The sequence below is a fragment of the Dendropsophus ebraccatus genome, chromosome 15 (genome assembly GCF_027789765.1).
Source record: "Dendropsophus ebraccatus isolate aDenEbr1 chromosome 15, aDenEbr1.pat, whole genome shotgun sequence".
In the NCBI taxonomy this organism is placed as follows: domain Eukaryota; kingdom Metazoa; phylum Chordata; class Amphibia; order Anura; family Hylidae; genus Dendropsophus; species Dendropsophus ebraccatus.
The window spans coordinates 45555127-45581990 of NC_091468.1; the positions used below are offsets into that span (position 1 = coordinate 45555127).

The following is a 26864-nucleotide window of genomic DNA, read 5'->3' on the forward strand; positions in this document are numbered from 1 at the left end:
ATGGCCGACTATCTGAGTCGTGCACGGGTGGATCCAGGGGAATGGACCCTGCATCCCGAGGTGTTCTCCCAGATCTGTCGCAGGTGGGGGACACCGGATGTGGATCTGATGGCGTCTCGCTTCAACCACAGACTGCCGAAGTTCGTCTGCCGGACGAGGGACCCTCTGGCTCTGGCCTCGGACGCCTTGGTGATTCCCTGGCGTCGGTTCAGCCTCCCTTACATCTTTCCTCCTCTCCCGCTTCTGCCGCGGGTGGTGAGAAAGATAAAGTCGGAAGGACTTCCGGTAATCCTCGTGGCCCCGGACTGGCCACGGCGCGCCTGGTACACGGATCTCGTGAACCTCGCCGCCGACGTCCCCTGGCGTCTACCAGACCGGCCGGATCTTCTCACTCAAGGTCCGCTCTGCCACCCGCGTTTAGCCACGCTACGTTTGACGGCGTGGCTGTTGAAACCTGGATTCTGAAATCACGCGGTTTCTCTGATGCGGTCATTAGGACCATGATCAGGGCCCGGAAGCCTGCATCGGCAAGGATTTATCGTTGTTGGAGGGCCTTCCTCCGTCACTGTGAGGCCTGTTCTGCGCCTCCACTTCCCTTTTCTCTGGCGCAACTCCTGGCCTTCCTCCAGGCAGGTCTGGACGCAGGCTTAGCTCTGAGCTCTCTTAAGGGCCAGGTTTCTGCCCTTTCAGTTTTTTTCCAGAGACCATTGGCGTCAGTTCCTCAAGTCAGGACTTTTCTCCAAGGAGTGGCGCGCATTGCACCTCCTTATCGGCACCCAGTTCCCCCGTGGGATCTGAATCTCGTCCTGGATGCTATGCAGTCTCCTCCGTTTGAGCCCCTCCGGGAGGTGCCTTTGGCCATCTTGTCCTTTAAGGTGGCTTTCCTGGTGGCGGTTACGTCTGTCCGGAGGATTTCGGAATTGGCAGCCCTTTCTTGCCGTCCTCCCCTGCTGGTGTTGCACCAGGACAAGGCGGTACTTAGGCCCGTGGCTTCTTTTCAGCCCAAGGTGGTTTCACCTTTCCACCTCAACGAAGATATTGTTCTTCCCTCTTTCTGTCCGGCCCCCTCTCATCCAAGGGAGCGCGCGCTCCACAAGCTGGATGTGGTTCGCGCCCTGCGCATCTATCTCTCCAGGACAAAGTCTCTTCGACACTCGGACTCACTCTTTGTCATCCCTGAGGGTCCTCGAAAGGGGTCAGCAGCGTCTAAGGCGACCCTGGCCCGCTGGGTCCGCTCCGCCATCGCTCAGGCTTACCGGAGTAAGGGTAAGTCGCCCCCGTTCCGGATTGCAGCTCACTCGACTCGTTCGGTTGGGGCTTCCTGGGCCATTCGTCATGGGGCCTCAGCTCTTCAACTCTGCAAGGCCGCCACGTGGTCCTCACTGCACACCTTTTCTAGGTTTTACCGTGTGGACACGTTTGCATCGGCCGATGCGAGTCTGGGCCGCATGGTCTTGCAGGCAGCAGTGGCTTCTTCCTCTTCTTAGCTCCACTCTGTCTCTTCCCACCCAAGGGACTGCTTTTGGACGTCCCACGGTGTCTGTGTCCCCCAATAAGACGCACGAGAAAGGAGGAGTTTTTACTCACCGTAAACTCTCTTTCTCGTAGTCTTCATTGGGGGACACAGCACCCACCCTCTGTTGTCTGATTAAGGTTGCCTGTTGGCCTGTGTTTTTCAGATTTTGAGTGTGGACTGTTTTTTTCTTTATGGTTGTTTCGGCTCCTCCTACTGCTTTTTCACTACTGAATTAGCTCAGTGCCAGTGGGCGGGTATAGCCTGCTGGGAGGGGCCGACTTGTTTTGTTTTTTCTTAGTGTCAGCCTCCTAGTGGCAGCAGCCTATACCCACGGTGTCTGTGTCCCCCAATGAAGACTACGAGAAAGAGAGTTTACGGTGAGTAAAAACTCCTCCTTTTTTACAGGCCATCAGATGCAAGAAAAGTTATACATGTTATATATCGTTTTAATCGTAACGACTTGAGGAACATGCATAACAAGTCAGTTTTACCGCAGGGCGTTTTTTTTTTATTTCACCACATTTTGAATTTGTTTCTGGTTTCACAGTGTACTTTATGCAAAAATTCAGCCGGTCATTGCAAAGTACAATTAGTAACGCAAAAAATAAGGGCTCATGTGGGTTTCTAGGTGGAAAAATGCAAGTGCTATGGCCTTTTAAGCACAAGGAGGGAAAGACGAAAACGCAAAAACTAAAATGGGCTCCGTCCTTAAAGGGTTAAAGTAAAAGTGCTACCCACCAGTGTATGACAGGAACTGCTACAGGTCTCAGTATCTCATGAACTGCTTCCTGTATGTATCTAGTTTATGTGTAATGTTCCTACAGTAATGTGGCTGTATGGTCCTGACAGACCTAGCACTGCAGACACCTCCTGATCAGTGCAGCCCATTTCCGCTACTAGTTTTCACTACTTTTACATTAAAATATTGAGGTTTGATTTTTTTTTCTGCAGGTGGGCAGAGAAGGAACTGAATATGATGAAGCTTTTCTTTGACAACTTGGTGCACTACATCCAGTCAATTCGAGATGGGAGGCACAAGCATGTTTTGTAAGTTCGTGTTTTTATGTGTAAGTCGGATTAAAGAGAGTATCTGAAAGGATTTGTCCAGAATCGATTCCCACCTATCCCTATTAATTTTTTGACACTATACAACTGCGGATTAAGCTAGCACTACATGCCAATATAGAATATATTATAATATACATATGTATGTAATATAATTTTATTTTTATATCATTTGTTTTTTTGATTGATATTTTGGTATGGATCAAGTGTTAGCTGTGACAAATACCAACATTGCAGTCTTTATTGCACAGGTACAGCCACAGTGCAGAGGTCCAAGTGCGTCTTCAGTTTTTAACATGTGTGTTCTCAACATTAGGATCCCCAGATCATTTCAGTAAGTATTCATTATATATTAGTATATATATATATTAGTCATTTATTCTGTTATTTTTATGGTATAGTGGGATATATGACATTCTTCTGCCATTTATACTGCAGTATTACAAGCAGTCTGCATGACTGTACAACTAATGCCTCATCTACTATTACATTTAACTACTTATATCTATTTTATGTATTGTACATAGTAGTTGTAAACTATATGGCAGTACTTCTAATAAAAATTACCCTAATATTCTTCTTGGGAAGTCTTAAAAGGTATTTTCCATTTCTTTCATCATAGGACTGAGTTTAGAGCAAGTGGACATCCTGTGGCACTGCTTAGTAGAAGACGTGGAGTGCTACGATGATGCTTTACATTGGTTCCTGAATCAGGTGCGCAGTAAAGATCAGCATGCCATGGGGATGGAGACTTACAAGCATCTCTTCTTAGAAAAGGTAATAGAATTTCTTACACTTTCCAATGAGTACCCATGCTTAGTAACTATGAACTGTTGGAGTTAAATGGTAAATTCAGTTAGATCATATAACATCTATAATATTTTTATGCGTAGATGCCACAGCTAAAACCTGAAATCATCAGCATGACAGGCCTTAACCTCTTCCAACACCTGTGCAATCTTGCTCGATTAGCAACTAGCGCTTACGATGGCGGCTCAAACTCAGAGGTAAGTAACAAAAAGTTTCCTTTGTCAGGGGGTTCACACTTTGTTTTTTATGGTACATTAGTGGGATTCAATGGAATGACAAATGTAAAGGAAGTAATTATTCTTCTCCTCCTGGTTTGTTTCACGTCACTAAAGTGGTAGTGCGTGCCCGTGTGAAACTTTAGAAAGTAAACATGAAAAGCGTGGGGCTTTATTATGCAACTAAATTCTATACTCTATCTGAATATTAGATGCATATGTATCTACCCTTTGTTATAACAGCATTAATTTTGCTGGCAAGGCTTTTCAGTAGGGTTTGGAATAGTTCTGTTTGCATTTGTTTCTGAGAGGTTGGGTAATGAGCTCTAATAGTCTCAGCGCTTCACATCTTCCAAAAGGTTTTACATCTGGTGCCAGTGAGTAAAGTTCTTCTATACCAAACGTGAAAAATGCTTTTTTTTTTTTGGTTTGTAGACTTTGTACTGCTGCTTAGAAGGGTAAATGCTTGAGACCGTAATGATGATTCCTTATCTGGGGTGTCTTCCAGAATCTGTGTAGGGGTACAAACTCACAGGACTCACACTGCCCTGTACAGTCTATGGACAGACAAACTCGCAGCAGGAAACACATCCCGCTGCGAGTTTGTCCGCAGCCCGCCCCAATAACCCCCCGCCACTGGAGCGTATACATCAGAGTCCCAGCTCCGGCTTGCTTCGTAGCTCCTGGTGTCTTCACGTCCCGCTCAGCCAATCCGTTTGCTGCAGCAGGGCAGCACACTGATTGGCTAAGCGGGACGTACCGGGAACCCCTCGAAGCAAGCCGGAGTGGGGACCAGGTGATGTATGCGCTCCACTGGCGGGGGGTTAACGTGGCGGGCTGCGGACAAGCTCGCAGCAGGATGTGCATCCTGCTGCGAATTTATCTACCCATAGACTGTACAGGGCAGGAATCTGCAGCGAGGAACTCGCTGTGGATCCGCTCAGTGAGTTTGTACCCTAGAAATTAGTTGCATTTGTTTCAACTATGGAATGTTTTTACAGACTTGTTCTGTAAGCTGCCACAACAGCTAAGCTATGATTCAGGACATGTCCGCTTCCTAATGACAGCACTTAGGCTCCTATTATAGGCTGATCTTGTCTTTTAGGCCTGACTAAAAAAATCATTGCACGCCCTCTGTGCATTGCTGCGTGTAATAGCAATGCGCGGCTGACCACTGATGAATGTGTAAGCAAAATAATAAAGTTTATCCATATCTGTCCACACTCCCCAGTATCTTCCTGGCGTCTGCCCGCAGCAGCTGGTGAGACTTCAGAGCTGGTCTCTGAAGTGACAGGCCGCTCAGCCCATCAGGACAGCACCAAAGCCAGTGATTAGCTGAGCAGCCTTTTACTTAAGCCAATGCGGATCTATATCCCTGCAGGAAATGGAAAAATGTAGTTGTTGCAAAGGGGGCGTTCTATAAACGTACAGTGATAAAGTCATTGTGCTCAGTATATTTCATTCTACTGCTGATCTATAAATGTATCATAATATTGCACACACTTTGATCTTTGTAGAAATGTTCTATCGTCAAGCCCCAACATATATTAGGGCACATGGATATCAAAGATGAAGGTTGACCCCTTATTTTGAGGCAAGAAAAAGCTGTTCTTCACAAGTGGTTCCAATTCTCTCATATTCAAATTATTGTTGTATTACTTGGAATTACCATTCATCTGACACAAGCCTTAGTAGAAGAACGCCAGCCCCCAGGATATAATGCCCACCATCTTTGATTAAATGAGATCATCTTTGACCATAAACAGTGTCAATGTGTTTCTTCCGTGCGCACAATTAGCTTTTAACTTGTAATTTGGAACATACAGTTAATTCAAAAGCACCAATGAAGTGCTATCTATTACATAGCTGGTAAATGCCTGACTTGCTGTATCTTTCTCTGGTAAAAGAAGCTATTTGTAAGGGGCAAGAACCAGACTGATCAGCGGATTTCCCCAGGGCCTGTATTCTGTAAGGGATTAATGTTGATGAATGGCTGCATTTAAAGTGACGCTGTCACCCCCTTTGTGCATTCTGACATCTCTACACAGGTGTAAAGGGTAAATTTACTGTTTTTCATACCGTATTTCATACGTCATGGTGTTTGTTCAAGTAAAAAGTGTCCTTTTATCAACTGCAGATTGTATTAAGTGGGCGTGGCCTTGTGGCATTAGCACCACTTAGCCCCGCCCACAACAGCACCAGTGGCTCTGCCTCCTTGACACCCATTGGTTGGCCGACGTAAAGGGGGTGGGGTCTAGACCTTTCGGCCAGCCTGTTCCAATGGCCGACGAGGGGGCCAACTGTGGTGTTGTGGGCGGGGCTAAGTGGTGCTAATGCCACGAGGCCCCGCCCACTTAACACAATCTTCAGTTGATAAAAGATGACTTTTTACTTGAACAAGCACCATGACGTATGATATAAAATAAGGTATGAAAAACGCTAAATTTACCCTTTACACCTGTGTAGAGATGTCAGAATGCAAAAAGGAGGTGACAGCGTTACTTTAAGGTTTTAATTCATGTTTTTCAATATTATCTTTATCTAGTTATGTGGAATGGACCAGTTTTGGGGCATTGCTTTACGAGCACACTCTGGAGATGTCAGCCGGGCTGCAATCCAGTACATTAATTCCTATTATATTAATGGTAAGAATAACTTTGATTTGCTGTTTTAGCTGCTTTACTAACTAGTGTGCTTTAGTTTTAGTTTTAGTGTGCTTTACTAACTAGCATTACAATGTGCTATGCATTACTTTGAAATGCTTCAGCATTTCAGAAAACTCATTGATGGGAGTTTATTCTATAAACCTATAATAATTCTGCATCACACTTGACTGGCTGCACTTTACCTCCTGTCTCTCTCCCATTACCTTATAGATTGTAAGCCCTTGCGGGCAGGGTCCTCTTCCCCATGTACCAGTTTGCCATTTGCCTTCATGTAATGTGTCTTGTTTGTTACCCCTGTCGCCTGTATAGTGCTCTGGAATTAAGGGTGTTTTATAAATAAATAATAATAATAATAATTTAGCCAGGCATTTTACCCCCTGGTCTTAACTTAAAGGGGTTGTCCACTTTATAAGAGAATGAATCGTTGTTCTGTATTAAAGGGGGTAGTGCAGCGTTTAACATTTATTCACTAAATAATACACATTACAAAGTTATACAACTTTGTAATGTGTGTTATTTAAGTGAATGGCCCCCTTCCCCGTGTTCCCCCCACCCCGGAAGTGTGGTGCGGTATACTACCGTATTCGCTGTCGACCGCGGACACCATCTTGGGTCGACGACGTCATCTGCTGAGCAGGTGATGACGCGGCAGAAGGTGGCCGGCATGAGGGCCGGCTGGCTGGCCTCACAAAGATGACGTTGTCAACCCAAGATGGCGGCCAGGGTCAACTGTGAATACATAAGTATAATGCACCACACTTCCGGGGTGGGGGGAACTCAGGGGAAAAGGGGGTCATTCACTTAAATAACACACATTACAAAGTTGTATATTTTTGTAATGTGTGTTATTTAGTGAATAAATGTTAAACGCCGTACTACCCCTTTAAGTGTATGCACTGTACTTACTATCACTCCCTTCCTGTGTGCACCGTAGTGTTGATATCAGATGCTCCTACCTCATCATCCTCCACCATTCTCTGGCCTCACCCAGCGATCCATGTTTAAGCTGGGGCCTCACCAACAAACACATACTACTACGCAGCGCCAGATACCATCATGTGGTGCACATAATATCCCAGAGCCGTGCCAAATGAACACCAGAGTGCAGAAATAAACACTGCTTCACCTGTAGTAAATTAACACCACTGTAGCAGTAACAAATATTGTTCCAACTATAGTAAGTTAACACAACAGTGCAGAAATACTAACTGCTTCACCTGTAGTAAACCACTACGGTGCAAAACTACATATTGCTCCACCTGCAGTAACCAAACACCATACTGCACCAATACATACTGCTCCATCTGTAAACCAGTCCACAGTACAGCACTCCTGTCTCGTTAACCCTCCTACCCACCTGGCAATTTACAAATACCATACATACCAGCACTGATTGCCTTCTTAACCGCATAAACTTGCCTTCCCCCAATAGTACCCCACAAACAGGTAATTCCCCTTATAATGCCACAATAGTACCTCACTAATAATTAATTCCTCCAATAGTGGCATGTTAGTGCTCAACAAATAGCTTCCCCCCCCCTCTTGTGCCACACAAACAGTTAATTCCCCCAGTAGTGTCCCACAAACAGTTAAGTCCACTAACAGTGCCACAATAGCGCCTCGCAAATACTTACGGTAATTCCCCCACTAGTGCCACACAGTTCCACAATCGCCAAACTTCCCTTACTTTTCCTGGCTCCCACGCTGCAGGATGCTCCTGGCACAGGATATATGTGACCATGATGGGAAGCACCTCACTCCTAGGCTGCAGAAACACTAATTTACTTCACAGCAAGGGGGGGGGGAGGGTTGTCTAATATGAACATATATATATATATATATATATATATATATATATATATATATATATATATATATAAAAAAAATTTTTGCTATATCAACCTTGTTCCGCCTTTATTGGTTTCTTTTAGGTAAAACTGGGCTAGAGAAAGAGCACGAGTTTATCAGTAAATGTATGGAAAGCCTTATGATTGCCTCCAGTAACCTTGAGCAAGACGCCCAGTCGAGCCTTACCATCATTGAGCGAGGGCTGTTGATGCTGAAAACTCACCTTGAAGCTTTCAGGAGACGGTAAGCAGCAGTAATAAATGCATGTTACCTGTAAAGGTTTTACCTTGGGATGTCATTGGGCTATACAACAGTATGTGTTCTGCTCTAGAAAGACAATTGCCCTGCTGTTGCCACAGTCTTAGTAGAATAATGAATGTTCCCCTTATATATTTTATTAAATGAAAGAAAAATTTGCATGCATAAAATTATTGAACATACTGTGTGAACAAGCTCTAAATTTGGATATGTCTTTGTATGGATAGGTTTAAAAAGTTGAAGAAAGTTTTATTGTTTTCCCAGCAACTTTCCTCACACGTACGTTTGTTTTCCTGCTAGGTTTGCCTACCATCTAAGGCAATGGCAGATTGAAGGGACTGGTATCAGCAGCCACTTGAAGGCTCTGAATGATAAGCAGTCTTTACCTCTACGTATTGTATGCCAGCCAGCAGGCCTTCCGGATAAGGTCAGGGCGATTCTATTCCTTCCTGGAAGGGGCTTGTATCAGCTCTGCAATTTGCTGACAAGGATTTTATTGTATCTTAGATGACTATAGAAATGTATCCAAGTGACCAAGTAGCCGACTTGCGGGCAGAAGTAACCCACTGGTACGAAAACTTGCAGAAAGATCAGATGAACCAACAGCCTCAGCTTCAGGAATTTGGGCAGAGTAGCCGTAAAGGAGACTTTCCTGGTAAAGTAGTGTTTTCTAATTCTTTTACTGTCACGTACTGTTTTAAAGGGTTTGTCCAAGGAACAGCCCCAGAGTTATAAGAAAAGATGTTCCAGAATTGTTATTTCACAGGGATTGTGTTTACAGAGACAGGCATGTCAAGAGGCCGCAAATCAACTTTAAGTACAATGATTTCCAGCTGACCCCTTATGGCCATATGGGGACAAAAAGTATTAAACATTTTTTTGTTTATAAGGATCATGATTCTGTTTCTTGTTGTCATTTCCCTTTAAAAAAGGACATTTTAGTTTCTTGCTTCTCTTAGATGAAAAACAGATAAAGGTCTTGAGGGCAAGTAAAGTCTTAAATGTGGTCACTGGTCCCCAGTATGCCCAAGGGCATCAGAATTATAGTAGAGCTTCTGGAAACTATTGTTTGCTTTACTTCTATGGAAAGTGTACTTAAATTCTGAACTTCTGATGCCATCATGGACAGCTTTCTGCATATAATCTGGCTCTATCTTCGTTTACTGACTGCTTTCTGTAGATGACCTGGCTACTACCTGGCCACCACTAAGTGGTGATCTCAACCATGACTGTCGCAGAATCCCTTTAGACTGGAACAGTCTATAGTGTCCAGCAGTGGTAGAAAATTTGGAGAGAATACCACTCAGATCACAAAATTCTGGGGACCAATTTTTGGATTGGTGGGGCCGGACCACCGGGGTAAAGCATATGTCTTCTAGATGGAAATACCCTTTAAAACAAAGATTTTTCTTTTGTTAATTGAAATAGGTGGATTAATGGGTCCAGTACGCATGATTTCATCAGGCCATGAACTGACAACGGATTATGATGAGAAGACCCTTCATGAACTTGGATTTAAGGATATGCAGGTATTTCCAAGTGATAAATGTTGCTTACATCATTTACATTTTTATTTTTTTTATTTTTTTGCAAGTACAGCTGCTGATTAGCTATAATATAGAGGCAGGCACACTGTTCCCATTGGCCCGTCGCTTGTACAGTAATTTGCGTATTTCCATTCTGAAGCAGGCGGTGTGTGTGCCCTGTCCTTCTAGAGGTGAGTCTGGCATATTTATTAGGTGTCTGCGTCCCTCTCTATCAAATTGCTGGAATTGCTGCCTATGCTCAGTGACAGGGAGAAGCCTGAAAGAAGCACCTAATGAAAGTGCCAGATTTATCTCACAGTGCCTGCTTCCTCATGTACCTTCTCAATAAGTGATATTTTTTGTAAAGATTTGTTCTTGACAATGCTGTAAGTGCAGTAAAAACCTTGTGCCTTCACTAGATGGTGTTTGTGTCCCTGGGTGCACCACGTCGGGAAAGAAAAGGTGAAGGTGTCCAGCTTCCCGCTTCATGTTTGCCCCCGCCACAGAAGGAAAACATCCCCATGCTTCTCCTCCTACAAGAACCGCATCTCACCACACTTTTTGACTTGTTGGAAATGTTAGCCTCCTTCAAACCTCCTTCTGCAGAGATGGATTTATTGGATGTTGAAGTAAGACCATGTGTATTGGTTTTATAATTGAGAATTTGTTTGCCCTTTTATATCATATTGACAACAGAATGGGTGCAGCACTGTTTATTTGTATGGCTCACGGCCATGTAATCCTACATACTACTCTACAAATTTTGTATATTTTATTGCAGAGTGCAAGGTGTGAAGAACTCCATCTTCATGCAGAAAACCTTTCCAGACGTGTGTGGGAGCTCCTGATGTTACTTCCTACGTGTCCCAATATGCTGCAGGCTTTCCAGAATGTGTCTGAGGAGCAGGTGAGGGGACCGCAGTGCTGAGGGTTGTGCTGTAGCATTACACTGTGATGAACAGATCAGGAAAGACTATATCCGTTCTACTTCCACTTTCGTTCACCTGCATATGCTTAAAATGTATTATATTTTAAAGGGGAATGATGGACCTTGCTGGAAAGACTTACTTCGAATAAAAAGCGCCCACAAGCTTTTGTATGCTCTTGAAATTATTGAGGCACTTGGGAAACCAAACAGAAGGATAAGAAGAGAGTCCACGGTAATAGTCCCACCTTGGTTTCTGTTATTATTCTATAATGGATGATTCATAGAAATATTTTAATTGAGGGCTCGACCAAACTTTGGCATAAAAATATGAAATCAATTAGTTAAAATGTAAGTTTCTCAGTTGTTTCATTGGGGGACATAGGGTATAGGATGCTGCCACTAGTAAGCGCTAACACGACATGAAAGATGTGAGTACTCTTGAGCAGGGCACGCCCACCAACGGGTATTGAGTTAACCAGCTTAGTTTAAGGTGGCCATACGCCTTAAATAACCATTTGGTTGACAGTTCTCTCCCACCCTCCCAATACACAGGAATGTTTAGCATGGCATTAAAAGGGGTAAGCTTTGGCGATGGCTTATCTCTCTTAGAACAATGGGATCGGGCAGTGATTTAACATCACATCCCCAACTCCTGTCTCCACCTATATCATCTGTCAGTGGAGGGTCAGGGACCTTAAAGAGATGGCTAAACCTGGCGCGAATGTATGGGGACTTTTAGTGTCGGTAACATGTAGACAATGGGTCTGGTTTTTCCAAACCAGTTTAAGTGTTTTAGCTTGGTAGGTCTTTCTTTTCTCTCCTAGGTCAATGATTTCAGGGCATAGTGGGTAATGTAGACCTACTGTGAACTTCTCTATCCGATCAGGGCACAGCTCATAATAATTGGGTTGTAATATTTATTTTATTTATATAAAGTACATATGGCAGCTAGACAAAACCATAACACAAGCATGAGGTGGTTTGCCATGGGACATAGAGGTTGTTCACTTGCAGTATTTGGGTCTGTTAATGGAGACTTCTCTAAAGTACTCACAAACTTTTATATTACAGGGAAGTTATAGTGACCTGTATCCAGACTCTGATGACTCCAGTGAAGATCAGATTGAAAACAGTAAAAACACATGGAGCTGCAAGGTACCGGTTTGCTGATGATGGCTGTAAAATATTCAGATCTACATTACATACAGAACCTGACATTATTACCAAAGCAGGTTGTTATTGGACACAGACTGCTTACAGTTTTAAGCCCTGTATGTGTTCCCCCAATATCCTAATAAATAATATCTGTAGATTCATTGTTCAGTAGGAAAATGAAAGCGATGTCTGTTGGATGTTTAAGTATTGAACCAATAAATGTTTGACTCCCTACGTATTCTTAGTTTGTTGCTGCAGGGGGTCTACAACAGCTGATTGAAATATTCAATTCTGGGATTTTGGAGCCCAAGGAACAAGAGTCTTGGACTGTGGTGAGTAGTGTTGTGTGTGGATAGTGCTGTATTTATTGTGTACTGTAAGTAATAGTGCTATTGCCACCTGTGAAACCCTAAACATTTGTTTTTGACACTTTAACCAAGATGCAAAAAAGATGATAATTTTATGCTACAAGTTTATCTGTGGAACATTTGGTTCTAATTGTGTTTAACATACATTGTTTTTTGCACAGTTTGGTCTCAACCAATAGTTATGTTCTATAGCTTGGAACTATGGTAACCTTCAGTCACAGATTGAAAATTGTTCACTTATTCATACTACTTTTAGTTTTACTTGCATCTGTGTCTCTACAGTGGCAGCTGGACTGTTTAGCGTGCTTGCTGAAGTTGATCTGTCAGTTTGCTGTGGATCCAACAGATCTGGATCTGGCATATCACGATGTATTTGCTTGGTCGGGGATATCTGAGAGCCACAGAAAAAGAGCGTGGCCTGGCAAGTCGAGAAAATCAACTGCAGATCATTCAAAGGGCCTTCATATACCACGGCTAACAGAGGTATGCTAAGTATATACTTTGTATATTATGTCCGTGTAAAATCCGTTTTTGCGTTAATCTTTTAATTATATTTTTGGGGAGAAAGTAGACCTAAGTTATTTATGTAAAACTATGAAAAATTGAGAAATAACAGCATGGCTAATGTACCCCAAATGTTCCAATACCTGTGATGTGCAAATTACTTACCTTTTTAATGTAGGGTAAGTCTGGTGACTAGAAAATCAGAGCCGCACTGCTCTGCTCGCAGAATGTCTTAGCTGCTGTCAGGTGGAGCTCGCTGCATATTTAGCTTTTCTACTCCTTTTGCCTTTAATTGTAGCAGTGGAAACCTACAAGCAGTGCGCTCCACCTGGTGGTGACTAGAGGCAGCTTGTGTTTTATAATGTATCTTAAAGGGATTTTTTTTCCCATTACAAAGGATACGTGATTCCTGTTTCCTCTGGGGGGTGGGGGTTTGAATCAGAATGAGCGAGACGGAGATGGAGCTAAACAAGTAACAAATTTCTGCAGACATAACCCTTTAATAACCATGTGTACATAGGCAGAAGGTTTGGTCCTCTGCTTCAGAAAATCAGTCATTATTAATGAGGTATTCTGGTGTAGAAAAACTATACTTACCTACCACTCCTGGCCCCTGCAGGTAACGCTGCAGCCCCTGTTCCCTCTGCCGCCCCTGTTCCCTTTGCCGCTCCTGTTATGTGCCTGATTTTGATATGGAGCAGGCAGAAGACAGGAATGGTGGAGGAAATTGAAGCTGTAGGGGAGCAGGGGTGGTAAGTAGTTTTTTTTATTTTTTTAAGCCAGAATACCCATTTAAGGGCACTTAGTAATTATTTTGTGCAGCGTTTCTGTTAATCCTCTTGCTTGAATCGCTCAATTCGGCATTCGCTCAAGTCTGCACATTTATTGGTAGTTCTTTTGGTATAAAGTTGTGTCTAATGTGTGTTGTTTAATTTCCATTACATGATTACTTGTAAAGCCTGGACGTTTTATGCTTTTGTCTCCCTAAAGGTTTTTCTAGTTCTTGTCCAAGGAACCTGTTTGATTCAGCGCTTGATGTCTGTAGCTTATACGTATGATAATTTAGCCCAGCGGTAAGTGTAGAGGATATATATCACACTTACTGGATTTAAATATTTCTTTATTTACCACTTACCATGTTAATTCCTTGCAGGGTGTTGAAAGCACAGTCTGACCACCGGTCAAGGCATGAAGGTAAGTGGTCAGCTGTTCATGTTTTTTTTTTTTGTACATACCGTAACAGAATGTGAATCAGTGTTCTGGGGTTTTAAAGGAAATCTGTCACTAGGTTTTTATGCCCTTTCTGGGGGCAGCATTAACTAGTCACCAAGATTTCCCTCTGTGTATTAGTTACATATTTCTACGCAGCAGATCTTATAATGAGGTGTCAATTCCTCTACTTATAGCCTTGGTGACATGTTATGTACATGGGCCATAACTACACATTTTGTACATGTACATAATTTTGGTGCATTTAGTCTGAGGTCTCAGGAGCTAAGCTTTATAGACATTGAGTACCAGTTACTATTAGCAGCCAATACTTATTTACTCCCTTTAAGTGCTACCGATTGCTCCCCATGGCAGCTAGAGAGCTTCACTATCCCTCAGTGCCGCCCAATCAAGCTCTACTAGCAGAGCACTGATCTGACTAATCACTGCTATGCAAAAAGCATTGACTTGATCAAGTGTAAGTTGTTTTTGCGGCACAATTGGTGCAAACCCTTATGGTTCTGTAGATGGAGAAGTGTTATGGCTCTTAGATGAAGAAGAAAAAAAACAAAAATGAAAATTCACTGTATCCACAAGGCCAAAATGGGTTGTGTTCTTTAAGGGGTTAATATAGTCATCCCGTGTTTCTCGTTTCTGCTGATGGATCATAGGCTTTTCATTGTCATTAGATTGTCTCAGTATTAAAGCGACTCTGTACCCACAATCTGACCCCCCCCCCCCCCCAACCACTTGTACCTTCGGATAGCTGCTTTTAATCCAAGATCTGTCCTGCTGTCCGTTTGGCAGGTGATGCAGTTATTGTCTTAAAAATATACTTTTAAACCTACAGCCCCGTGCCCTACAGGCATGGCTTAGAATTTCTGTGCCCTAACTTTGCACCTCCCCTCCGTCCCTCCTCCTCCCGTCCCTCCTCCCCATCATTAGGAATGCCACTGGAACATTTTCTCCATGCTGAACATTGCAGAGGTGCCTTAACGATCCAGCCCATGTGCCGGGCTGAAACAGGTGGGGAATAGGAGGCAATCTTCCTGGAGCATTGCTAATGATGAGGGCGGGAAGGAGGGACAGAGAGGTTGTGCCAGCCTAATGCAAACGCAATCTAGGCAACTCTAGGCTGCCAGTTTAAGAGTTGTTTTTTGGGACAATAACTGCATCACCTGCCAAACGCACCCCAGGACAGATCTTGCTATCTGAAGGTACAAGTGGTTTGGGGTGGGGTGGGGGGGGTCAGATTGTTGGTACACAGCAATCAGTCTGTTTGGTATTTGGTATCTAGATTTGCTGTTAATTTAATTCCTGTCTTTTACTCCCTACAGTTACTCATTATTCAATGTGGCTTTTAGTCAGCTGGGCTCACTGTTGTTCTGCTGTGAAATCCAGCCTGGCAGACAGTGACAATTTACAAGATTGGCTTAAAAAATTAACTCTTCTCATTCCTGAGGTAAGAATTTAGAGGGTTAATGTCTTTAATCCCTAGTCATGCTTCACATTACACACAGAAAGAAAACTGCTATTATTGAACTGAGAGATAAAGTCCCTCCAAAACGTTTACTTATTGGTTAGGGTGTGTTCACACGTACTGGATCCGCAACAGATTTGATGGCACAGATTTGACGCTGTGTTCCGTTATTTAGTTACATTGATATCTGCTCCATCAAATCTGCTGCGGATCCTGTACATGTGAATGCACCCTAAGCATAGATATTACCATTGCAAGAAATAAGGCTTTGAAGACCTTTAAAATTAAAATCTTCATTTTTTTTCCCCCCAATAATAAGACTGCGGTACGTCATGAATCCTGCAATGGTCTGTACAAACTGTCCCTTTCTGGTCTGGACGGTGGTGATTCAATAAATAGATCCTTTTTGCTTCTGGCTGCATCAACCTTGTTAAAATTTCTTCCTGATGCTCAAGCACTAAAGCCTATTCGGGTAAGTCCTGTATTTCTGAAAAAATTAAATCTAGGAGTATTCTAGGAGTGATAATCTCAATTTACTGAGTGTATGAGCGTATTGTAATATACTTGTTAGGGGATTGCAGCATCTTCTCCTGCCTGCAGGGCTTGTTCACACACAGTGATATTCACATAAAATTCTATGCGTAGTCAAGAATGTGCCCATGTGACCTGACCCTGGTCTCTTACTTGAAGTGTTTATACAGCATTACTAGAGATGAGTGAACCTGGAGCATGCTCGAGTCGATCCAGACCCGAACTTTTGCCATTTGATTAGCGGTGGCTGCTGAACTTGGATAAAGCCCTAAGGCTATGTGGAAATCATGGATATAGTCATTGGCTGTATCCATGTTTTCCAGACAACCTTAGAGCTTTGTCCAAGTTCAGCAGCCCCAGCTAATCAAATACTGAACGTTCGGATCGACTCGAACCCGAACCCGGTTCGCTCATCTCTAATCATTACATCATCATCTCTATTCGGTACATGTGCACTAACAATCCAAGCTTCTATCCGAATAAGGCTCAGTGACCACCATTGGTGATACCCCTGCCTCCTCTCCGCACTCACTGCACTTCATTGTTGCTATTTACTGTTTCTTTTTCATCCATAGTGCATTTGTAGTATACAGTAGGCTCACATGGTATTGTTTTATGTTGTGCACAGTTACTTGATTCATATTGTGTTTAGGGTAGGACAGCCATTGTATTGTATATTGCATGTATTTATTTTGGGCAGGGATAGTCTATCCTTTATGGTTACAGGACCGTGTGGGAGTTGTTCATGCTCAGTAACTCATGCATGAGGGTTTTTTAATTGATTTAAGGGGTTAGGGTATTTGTATTTTCTTTGCTATTTTTGTAAAGTTATGTAATTTGAATAAAGTATATTTTTGAAAATTTGATAATTTGGTGTGCTGGTCAGTTTTCTCTATATCTTTGTTCACTGGCAGTGTGTGATATGACATTTTAATGCAGAGTATGCACAAGCACTGTTATATTGGTATCTAAGTCTATGGGGTAAATAATTAATAAGCTGAGCTTCAACTGGTTGCTGTGTGCAAATCAAATAGTTTTGACTCATTTTTTATTTATTCCCTCTGGTAGTCTAGATTTACAAAGATTTCCATTTTTATTTGTCATCCCCCTACATATATGTATTTTTTGCTTGTGACTGTCATTCTGCAACAATCACGTCACTATGTAAAGACGGACCACTTTAAATTTGGTCAACTAAGTGCAATGTAAATACACAAAAAACTAGGGAAAATTGAGAACACGCCTAAAAAAAAAACCTGCAAAAGTGTCGCCTTTGCGTTTAGTAAATCTGGGCCTGTTTTTTTTGTTTGTTTTTTTTTTTTGCTTTTTTTTTAACCTTTATGGATGTTTACAGGTTGAAGACTATGAGGAAGAAACTATTCTGCGACCTGGATGTAAAGAATATTTTTGGTTACTGTGTAAACTGATTGATAACATCCACGTCAAAGATGCCAGCCAGGTATTGTCCGCTTTTCTGGAGCAATACATGTATGTGTTTTTTTGTGCTTGTGTAGTGTAAAACATTGATAAGTGGTTACATACAGGTCAGTGTCTAAGAAAATACAAGGAAATTATTAAAGAAGTAATCTAGTGCTAGAAGCTTTCTAGTGCAGACAGCTGTAACGTTCTCTGCTGTAATGCAGAGAATTTCAGTCTTGTATAGAGTGCTTATCACTTTTCTGGTCACTTGATTTTAAAGCTGAGATATTTCCATAATGTCCTTAAAGGGGTTATCAGGAGACTGAACAAAAAGTGTAATGATTGTGGTGCTGGGCGTGTACGCTAAATATATGCTGCAAGTGGACTCTAGCACATGTGCAATGGTAAATCTGACCCATGTTTTCCCCCATGTAAAAGTTCATGGGTGATTGCCACACAGAAAACATTATTGATATGTACATGAATGCGTTCTGCTATGTTTCATAGAATGACTAATATTTTTTTCTTATTTAACCTAGACAACATTGCTTGATTTAGATGCACTAGCGCGACATTTGGCTGACTGCATTCGCAGGTAGGACTGTGTTCTTTCATTACTACTTGTTCCTAAAAGGTATTCCAGTTACACAGTTTTCTGATCTGTGTATAAAATCAGCTTACAAGATCTCTGCTTGCGGCCTTGGAGTAGTAGACCTCTCATTCTTGTCCATATGATGATTACATAGATGTCTTTTTATAGAACTTTTACTACATTCAGTAGTACATGTAACATAGTACACAAAGCCGCTGTTCATTCTGTGACTACCAGTGGAGATCTTTTACAATAAATAAAATTTAGAGTTGAAGCGAATGTACCAGAAAATTTACTAAATAAAGATTTGTGTACTATCGGATCAGCGCTGCTGCACAGATTCATCTGGTTCCTGAGATCTCCTCCTGTCTGTATCTATGTCTAGTTTGGTCCACTGGAAGCGGGCCCAGTGCACTCATCAAACTAGACAATTGCATATATAAATCAGTGCAGATCTCAGGAATGGATGGTGATACAAGGAGTGGACTGCATCCCTACAATCTGCGCAGCGGCACTGATCCGATAGTATGCAAACCTTTAGTGACTCTTCTGGTACATTCCATATAATATACCAATTGCGTTAAAGGGCAAAATGGATTATTGCTCATCAGTCACCAATTGGTAGGGTGCTGACACCTGTCTCCTGCACCTAACAGCAGTTTGGCGCCATTTTACACAGTAAAAGTAGTTTGTCTTCGTCCATTGTGTAGTAGGGGACGACCTGTAACTGCAGCTCAGCTCCTGTTCACTTGAAAGGGGGCTTAGCTGCATTTACACCTCGTCATCACTACACTATGATCAGAGGCAAACTCCTTTCACTGTGCAGAGTGGCGCTAAACAGCTGATCAGTGTAATCAGTCCATTTTACCCAGAAAATAAAACTCTTTAATGGTGCGTTCACACCTACAGGATCTGCAGCTGATTTTCTGCAGCAGATTTCATTTAAATAACTGAACACAGCATCAAATCTGCTGCAGATCTGCTGCAGATCCTGTAGGTGTGAACGCACCCTAAGTTTAATTTGCAGAACCAGCACTTCACATTCAGACCAGATCTTTACGTAGTGTTATGATCGACTTTAGAAATCATTCACGCTATTTCTCTTAATAGCAGGGAAATCCTGGATTACCAGGATGGCAATGTAGAAGATGATGGGATGACGGGACTTCTGAGGTTGGCCACCAGTGTCATCAAACATAAACCACCTTTTAAGTTTTCTAGAGAAGGACAGGTAGGGGTTGATTATAAGCGCATTATTAAATTGGATGCTTGACTTTGTCCAAAATCCTACAGTGTCTCTCTTCTTCTTCAGGAGTTCCTCCGAGACGTTTTTAACCTTCTTTTCATGTTACCAAGTCTAAAAGACCGACTGCAGCCCAAGTGCAAATCTCATTCTTCCCGAGCAGCAGCGTACGACCTCTTAGTGGAGATGGTGAAGGGCTCGGTGGAGAACTACAGGCTGTTACACAACTGGGTAATGGCACAGCACATGCAGTGTAAGAACCTGAGAATTTTTATTACTCTAATGTCTATCCTCTTCTGCACCGTTACTGCTACATGACAAGAGGTTTTGTCATGTTGGCAGGGGGTATAGTAACACCATTATCAATTTATTCTTCCTTCAAGGAGAAATAACAAAAAAGTGACCTAAAACATAACCTGCAGGAGAGCTAACAGGTCATCTTTGCATTGGCGATAAGAACATCTCCCTGGCCAGTTTTATGCGAGTCCAATACAAACACATTTTTGTGTTAGTTTGGGTCAGGACTTGTAGCCATAAAACTAACTACTGTGAATTTGGAGCATCCCTTAAAGGGAACCTGTTACCCCCCCCCCCCCCCCCCCCCCCCCGTGCCGGGGTGACAGGCTCCCGACCCCCCGATACAGCCCCCTATACTCACCTGATCCCACCGGGTCCCGCTTCTGGATGCGGTCGGGTCACGGAGATCTCAGCCGCTGCAGCCTGGCGCGTGCACTGAGAGAGGAGTCCAACTGAGAGCTCCGTGACCCCACCGGATCCAGAAGCGGGACCCGGCGGGATCAGGTGAGTATAGGGGGCTGTAGCGGGGGGTCGGGAGCCTGTCACCCCGGCACGGGGGGGTGACAGGTTCCCTTTAAAGAGACTCTGTCAGCAGGTTTATGGGTCCTATCTTAAGTGTTTCATAAACTAGTGATAGAGAAGCTGAACAGAATGATGTATCGCTTACATTGTTCTCTGCAGCTGATCCAGAGATATCTTTCTGAATAACATGGACAATAATTAGTCCTCTCCATTATGTGCATTAGCCCAGTAGTCCTCAATATTCATGAGAACCAGAGAACTCCGCCCACCAGTTGCTGATTGGCACTTATCTATCCATGCTGTATTTAGGCAAGAATCCTATTCTCCTGCATATTAGGAGAACGGCTAAACCGAATGATGTAAGTTATAAACCGATCTGTTCAGCTTCTCTGTCATTTGTTTATTCTGCCCTCATTTAAGGTGGCATAAACCTAGTAACAGATTCCCTTCAAATTAAAAATGTTTGTAAGCAAAATGCTGCAAAGTTAAAGCAGAAACTAAATTGGAAACCTTAAAGCAATTGCCCTGTTGGTTAGAAGGGACCCAACTATTGTGAGCGGTTCATATGGTCTTCCGCTACCTTCAGCAATTAGTTATAATCCATCAGGAAACCTAGCAGTGACTGTTCTCGGTTCTGCTTCAGCACCATCAGAGTTTACATGAAGCATTACTTGGTTCCCAATTAAATAAGTGAGCGTAAACAACAAGATATGTTTCCATTTCCTAAATTTACAACTGTGGTGGAAGAGTTCACATTCTTTCCTTAGAGAGAAATCATATAAAATATATATATTTATAACGTTAAATGTTCTGCCATCAGCTTCCCATGCACCTTACAAATGGGACTACTGGCCACACGATGATGTCCGGGCTGAGTGCAGATTTGTTGGACTTACAAATCTCGGAGCAACTTGTTATTTGGCATCAACCATTCAGCAACTGTACATGATACCCGAGGCGAGGCAAGCCATCTTTACCGCTAAGGTAATTTAATGGTATATTCTTTTTATTCTTATACTTTTAGAGGTCTAGTCAGAAAGGCAGGATTCTGCTATGTGCCACTTTTAGAGGTGTCTTTAACTACCTTTACAATATTTTACTATGTGGTTTTAATCATTAAAGGTATAACAAAATATTTAAACCACTTGCTTTGTTGAAAACTTTGTGATTCATTGGGTTATGTTCTTGTTCTTTTACAGTATTCAGATGATATTAAACATAAGACTACATTACTGGAACTTCAGAAAATGTTTACTTATTTAATGGTAAGCTGCTTTTTAATACATATGCTTCCTGGCCCCGATATCAGATTTCTGTTCTAGTGTTTTAAAGCATTCAGAGGCAGCCGTGGTGCTTGTGTGAGCACTGCAGCCCCTTCATTGCTTACCAGACACAGTGCTGTACATTGAATAGTGGCTACACCTGGTATTGCAAGTCATCCCCGTTCACTTTATTAGGCTGAGCTGTAATGCTAGGTATGTCTGCTACCAAATGTGTGGAACTGATCTGGAATAAATGATTCATCCTAAGACTAGGCCATCACTATATAAGGCCCACCCATTGCATAGTTTGTTACATTACTCTCATCAAAGCTATAACTTGTTATGGGCCCCTTTGACGCTTTCACTGGACCAGGACAGATTTTCATCCTGTAGTTGTGTATAGTAACATCTAATATGCCATTATAATCCATATGGACCAGGACCAGTTAAATGTAATACTCATATTGATAAATATATGGTGATATAATGTCTGTATTACAGGAGAGTGAATGTAAAGCTTATAACCCCAAACCCTTCTGCAAAACCTACACCATGGACAAGCAGCCGCTCAACACAGGCGAGCAGAAAGACATGACCGAGTTCTTTACAGACCTTATTACTAAGATTGAAGAAATGTCTCCAGAACTGGTGCGTTCTGCTTAACTGTTTCCTACATTAAAGAGTAACTGTCATGTTTTTTTTTTTATTGCAGAAATCAGTAGTATAAGCGATTTTAAGAAACTCTGTAATAGGTTTCATCAGCCAAAAAAGCCTCCTTCTGTACTCAAGAAGCAATTTCCCAGCCTCCCCCCCTGACTTCTTATCTGTGCATTATCAGGCAAACACGTCTTCATTACAGAGAAGCCAGTGAAGATGGGCTCTGCTCTCTCCATTGTAAGCCTATGAAGGGGGGAGGGGCTGAGGGAGATGAGGGAGCAGGAAGAGGTGACATGAAGGTCAGCTGTTTGTAGACTCTCTGGGCAGCTAAAACACTAAATTCAGGAGTCAGAAAGGTCCGTGCTTATCTATGAACTTACTGAGAGAAGATTGCAGGGTGTTGTGCTGTGCAGGACTGCTCCGTGCTCAGTCACTCCTAACAGCCCCTCCCCTCTCCATAGCCACATAATGGAGACAGAAATCCTGCTTCTTCTGAAGTGAGGGGGGAGGCTGGGAGATTGCTTTTTCACTACAGAAGGAAACTTTTTTAGTACATAAAACCTATTACAGAGTTTCTTAAAATCGTTTGTACTGTTGATATTTAATGTTTTCAGAAAAATGACCCTGAAATGACAGTTACGCTTTAAGTATTAAAAGAGTTGTGTTAATTTTTCCTTTTTCCCTTTCGCATACAATTCACAGAAAAACACGGTCAAAACTTTATTTGGAGGTGTAATTACCAATAACGTTGTGTCTTTGGTAAGTCCTTTTGGAGTGTGTGAATGATACAGTATGTGTGTTGGTGTACTGCAGTCACAAATAAATAAAAAAAGCTTTATCTACATATAACAAAGCAACACAAATAAAATACAAATGTGGGAAAACAGTCTCCTATTGCATCATGCGAGATCAAGGCAAAACACATGCACGTCCTTCTAATGTTGTACGATTGCAAATATGCATTGTATGTTGGTGCACAACAAAGGTTGGTTCCTACCTACTTGGTTTATAGCTATATTTATTTTCCTTTTATATACATTGTTAAAAAAATTAAATAAGTGAAGGGAATACTTATCCCACATTGGATCTTGAACACAACAAATAACAGATCAGTGGTCAATGAAAACCAAAGTTAGAAAATCACATCACAGGCAGATCCAATCTGTGCAAATATTAATAATGCTATTTTTACGTTTTGGGGGCATCAGTGGTGACTCTTGATTGAGTACTTCATTGGAATTTTTTCACTGATCTCCTTGAGTTCAGTGATTACTGTGTTTTGTTGATTGACACTTTTAGGTTACAAACCCACTTGGCGGGTCTGCAGCGAGTCTCCATGCTGCGTTTTTGCAGCGAGACTTGCTGCAGATCCCGGCCCTATACTTTTAATGGCAGACAAACACGATCGGGCAGCCGGGGCTGCGGGCGGCTGGCTGGAGCATATACTTCACCTGGTCCCCGCTCCGGCTTGCTGAAGACATCGGGAACCGCCGGAGCCTGGATCAGGTGAAGTATCAGCTCCGGCGGCCGGGGGGTTAATGGGGTGGGCTGCAGACAAACTCGCAGCAGGGATGTACATCCCTGCTGCGTGTTTGTCTGCCATTAAAAGTATAGGGCCGGGATCTGCAGCGAGTCTCGCTGCAAAAACGCAGCATGGAGACTCGCTGCAGACCCGCCAAGTGGGTTTGTAACCTTAGTCTCATTCACTTGTTTTGTAAAGTTGTCCGTAATTGCAGATCCGCAAATATGGATAAATTTAGGGCCCATTGATTTCTATTGGGCTGTTCACACACTCTGTAGTTTTACAGATCCACAATTCATTCCGCAACATGGAAACGTCTTATTGTGGACCTTTTATTGCAGAATAATTAGCCAATAAAAAGTCTGTGGAATCCACATTTTTTGTGAATGTTACAGATTTTACATCGATAATTTCTGCAAAAATACAGATCACCTTAATTTAACTATTAATTTAAATATAGATTGGGGATGCATGAAGGACAGGTTTTTTTTTTTTGTAGATTGTGGACAATTGCGGACATATTATACGGTCCTGAAAAATTACTGAACTTGTAAATAGTGCCTTAGAGTTGCCATGAGAAAATATCATACAAATTTGAAAGACTTTTTCAGTTCAGTTGGTAATGATTTCAGTTTGATTTAAGTTCCAGACCCCAGTTGATGATTTTGGTTTCCCCTGACCCGCGACATACCGTTTTGTTGTGTACACAGTTCATATCTGTATAGATTTTCAACTTCAGTCCAATCTTTCATCAATATCATTTTTTTTGTTTTTTTTTATGCTTTAATGATGTACTTTTCCCCTTTTACCTTAGGATTGTGAACACGTAAGTCAAACTGCTGAAGAATTCTACACGGTCAGATGTCAGGTGGCAGATATGAAAAACATCTATGTGAGTAGGAATGCATTCTACATACCACAGTAGTTTTGTTCTTTATAACGTACGTGTAATTGTTACTCTGCTTTAGTTGTGTAAGAGGCTGTTGTGTTCCACATTGTAACAGATTCTGAGGACTGAAAGCAGGATCAAGGGTCAACGTAATTCATCCCCTAACTTTCATTGTCAATGACCTTTGTATAAATCAGTAGTACAGTTGATCGCAAGAAACTAAAATATTTATCCCACCCTAAACTCGCCATTTGTTTAAAAAATTGGCTAGAAATAAGTGTTGACCTGGATTAATTTACATGTTTCTGAATGAAGTCTATGGAGAAGGAAGGGGGAGGAGGAGTCAGCTGCAGAGTGATACTGAGTGCCTGCAACAGCTTACACTGCCCAGTGCTGATTTATAATGTTCTCTACATTCTGCTGCCTTTGTGTTAGTAGAGATATTGGGGAAGCATGACCCCCTCTACAGTGTGTGTGTGTGTGTGTACTAACTAGCTCAGAAAGAGCTCAAAAATAGAGATGAAGCCTGTAGAGTCGAGAAAACCGTTGAAAAAAATACCATATAGACGTTATCCAGCCAGAAGCAATGCTGCTTCTAATGTACACATTAACGTGACATCTTATCTTGAAAAGTTACCCAAATTTTTTTAAACCTGGTGCTACAGACTCTCTTTTTTCAAACCCAACCAGAAGATAATCAATCTTTTGCCACACATAACAGGCCAATCTATAAAATAATGGGATTGAAACATTCAGAACATTTATATAGGTAGTAAAAATTCCCATTATGTAATAAGGACTGTGGCTATAGCGATAGGTAGATTGATTTATTTGACCTATAATCAATTTAGTGGTTACAATTTATATCTTTCCTTTTGCAGGAATCACTTGATGAAGTCACTATCAAGGACACATTAGAAGGTGACAACATGTACACCTGTTCTCACTGTGGAAAGAAGGTGCGAGCAGAGAAAAGGTTAGTCCTACATTGGACTGCATTGGTATGCATTAAAGGTAGACCGATAGTGTCTCATAGTAACCAGATTCAAGATGTCACTTTTCTAAAACAGATTGGAAAATAGTTTGATCTGATTTCTGTGGGCGGCAGTTACTCAGGTACTGCTCTTGTAACCACTTTATCGGTATCTCCACTCTTACTTATTTTTATATTTGTTTAAGAGAATTTTATAGGGGTTGCCTGAGATAAACACCTAATGGGAATGCTGCGGGGACATGACAGTGATGTATACTTACCTGTCCTGTTCCACTGCAGCTGCCGGCTCCCGGGCGGTCTGCTCTGTGCCACTGTAAGCTTTTCCATAACATCCACCAGCTCAGCATAGATTCTAAACTGGTCCTTTCTGGTTGGAGCAGCACATCAGATGATGATGTGGAAATGCTGGCAGTGGCAGAGAGCGGGCCGCTCTGAATCACCGGCATCTGCAGCTGAGCAGGACAGGTATACGTCACTGGTATACTTGACAAAGACTCCACAGGGAGTCAAAACGTTGTATCTTGCCTGGATGCTTCAATAAATTTGTGAAGATTACTGAACCTGTGTGGATGCTGCTGGACTTTGCCTTCTCTGAACTCTGCTTACCGGCTACTACTGGGATTTTAGCTGTACCAGCGTGCATCCCCTACGCATAAGACTTTGGTCTATCTGGTACTGTTGGAACCTCCTCCTGCTTTCCATTAGGTATACATCACTGTCATGTTCTTAAAAATCACTCTGCAGAGGCTGCTGCCCACTCGGCACTACTGAAAACTAGCTTCCCTTAGTTGTATCAGGAACACTGTGTTGGCCGCCATGCTTGGTCAGCGTAGGGACCAGGTCTTGCACATTGACGGCAGCAAAGAGGCTTTTACATTGATATCTAATTATAAGAAACTTAATATTTTGTTTCATTTTTTTAAACTACTGTCTTGTGTCCACACCCAGCATAACCGTTACAGAGCAGAGACCAGCGCATATGTCAGCAGAGCCTGACTGTCACTGGTGTATGTCTCATATGCCATACATAACCCCCCCCCCCCAATCCCATCAATTCATTGGTTCCTAGTTTTATATCTTCTGATATTTCTTATTGATCTTTACAGGGGCATATAAGCTAATTTTATTATGTTCTGTTTGTTTCAGAGCTTGTTTTAAGAAGCTACCACGGATATTAAGTTTCAATACAATGCGGTACACGTTTAACATGGTCACTATGATGAAGGAGAAGGTCAATACTCATTTCTCTTTCCCTCTGCGACTTGATATGACGCCCTACACAGAGGATTTTTTAATGGGAAAAAATGATCGGATAGAAGGTAATTTATGACAAAACTTGGTGTCACTGTCTTTTCAATTATTATTTTTTGCAGAAATCAATAGTACAG

General features: G+C 42.3%; 1 protein-coding gene across 4 annotated transcripts in view; it reads left to right on the plus strand.

Moving 5' to 3' along the window:
* The window catches only part of USP34 (ubiquitin specific peptidase 34), a 129344-nt gene that overhangs the window by 57787 nt on the left and 44693 nt on the right, over positions 1–26864 (plus strand). For 3 of the 4 annotated variants that reach the window (XM_069955088.1, XM_069955086.1, XM_069955089.1), the window contains 30 exons: positions 2468–2563; positions 2833–2915; positions 3204–3358; positions 3475–3588; positions 6152–6251; positions 8204–8363; positions 8679–8805; positions 8886–9033; positions 9807–9907; positions 10324–10533; positions 10686–10811; positions 10942–11064; positions 11904–11987; positions 12233–12319; positions 12638–12838; positions 13850–13932; positions 14013–14053; positions 15406–15530; positions 15868–16020; positions 17434–17538; positions 18038–18093; positions 19201–19321; positions 19403–19586; positions 20973–21136; positions 21352–21417; positions 21916–22062; positions 22774–22830; positions 24408–24485; positions 25364–25458; positions 26623–26795. In XM_069955088.1, coding sequence (XP_069811189.1) covers positions 2468–2563; positions 2833–2915; positions 3204–3358; positions 3475–3588; positions 6152–6251; positions 8204–8363; positions 8679–8805; positions 8886–9033; positions 9807–9907; positions 10324–10533; positions 10686–10811; positions 10942–11064; positions 11904–11987; positions 12233–12319; positions 12638–12838; positions 13850–13932; positions 14013–14053; positions 15406–15530; positions 15868–16020; positions 17434–17538; positions 18038–18093; positions 19201–19321; positions 19403–19586; positions 20973–21136; positions 21352–21417; positions 21916–22062; positions 22774–22830; positions 24408–24485; positions 25364–25458; positions 26623–26795 — 3563 coding nt within the window. The remainder of the gene's footprint in view (positions 1–2467; positions 2564–2832; positions 2916–3203; positions 3359–3474; positions 3589–6151; positions 6252–8203; positions 8364–8678; positions 8806–8885; positions 9034–9806; positions 9908–10323; positions 10534–10685; positions 10812–10941; positions 11065–11903; positions 11988–12232; positions 12320–12637; positions 12839–13849; positions 13933–14012; positions 14054–15405; positions 15531–15867; positions 16021–17433; positions 17539–18037; positions 18094–19200; positions 19322–19402; positions 19587–20972; positions 21137–21351; positions 21418–21915; positions 22063–22773; positions 22831–24407; positions 24486–25363; positions 25459–26622; positions 26796–26864) is intronic. The other variant, XM_069955087.1, reaches the window with a different exon arrangement.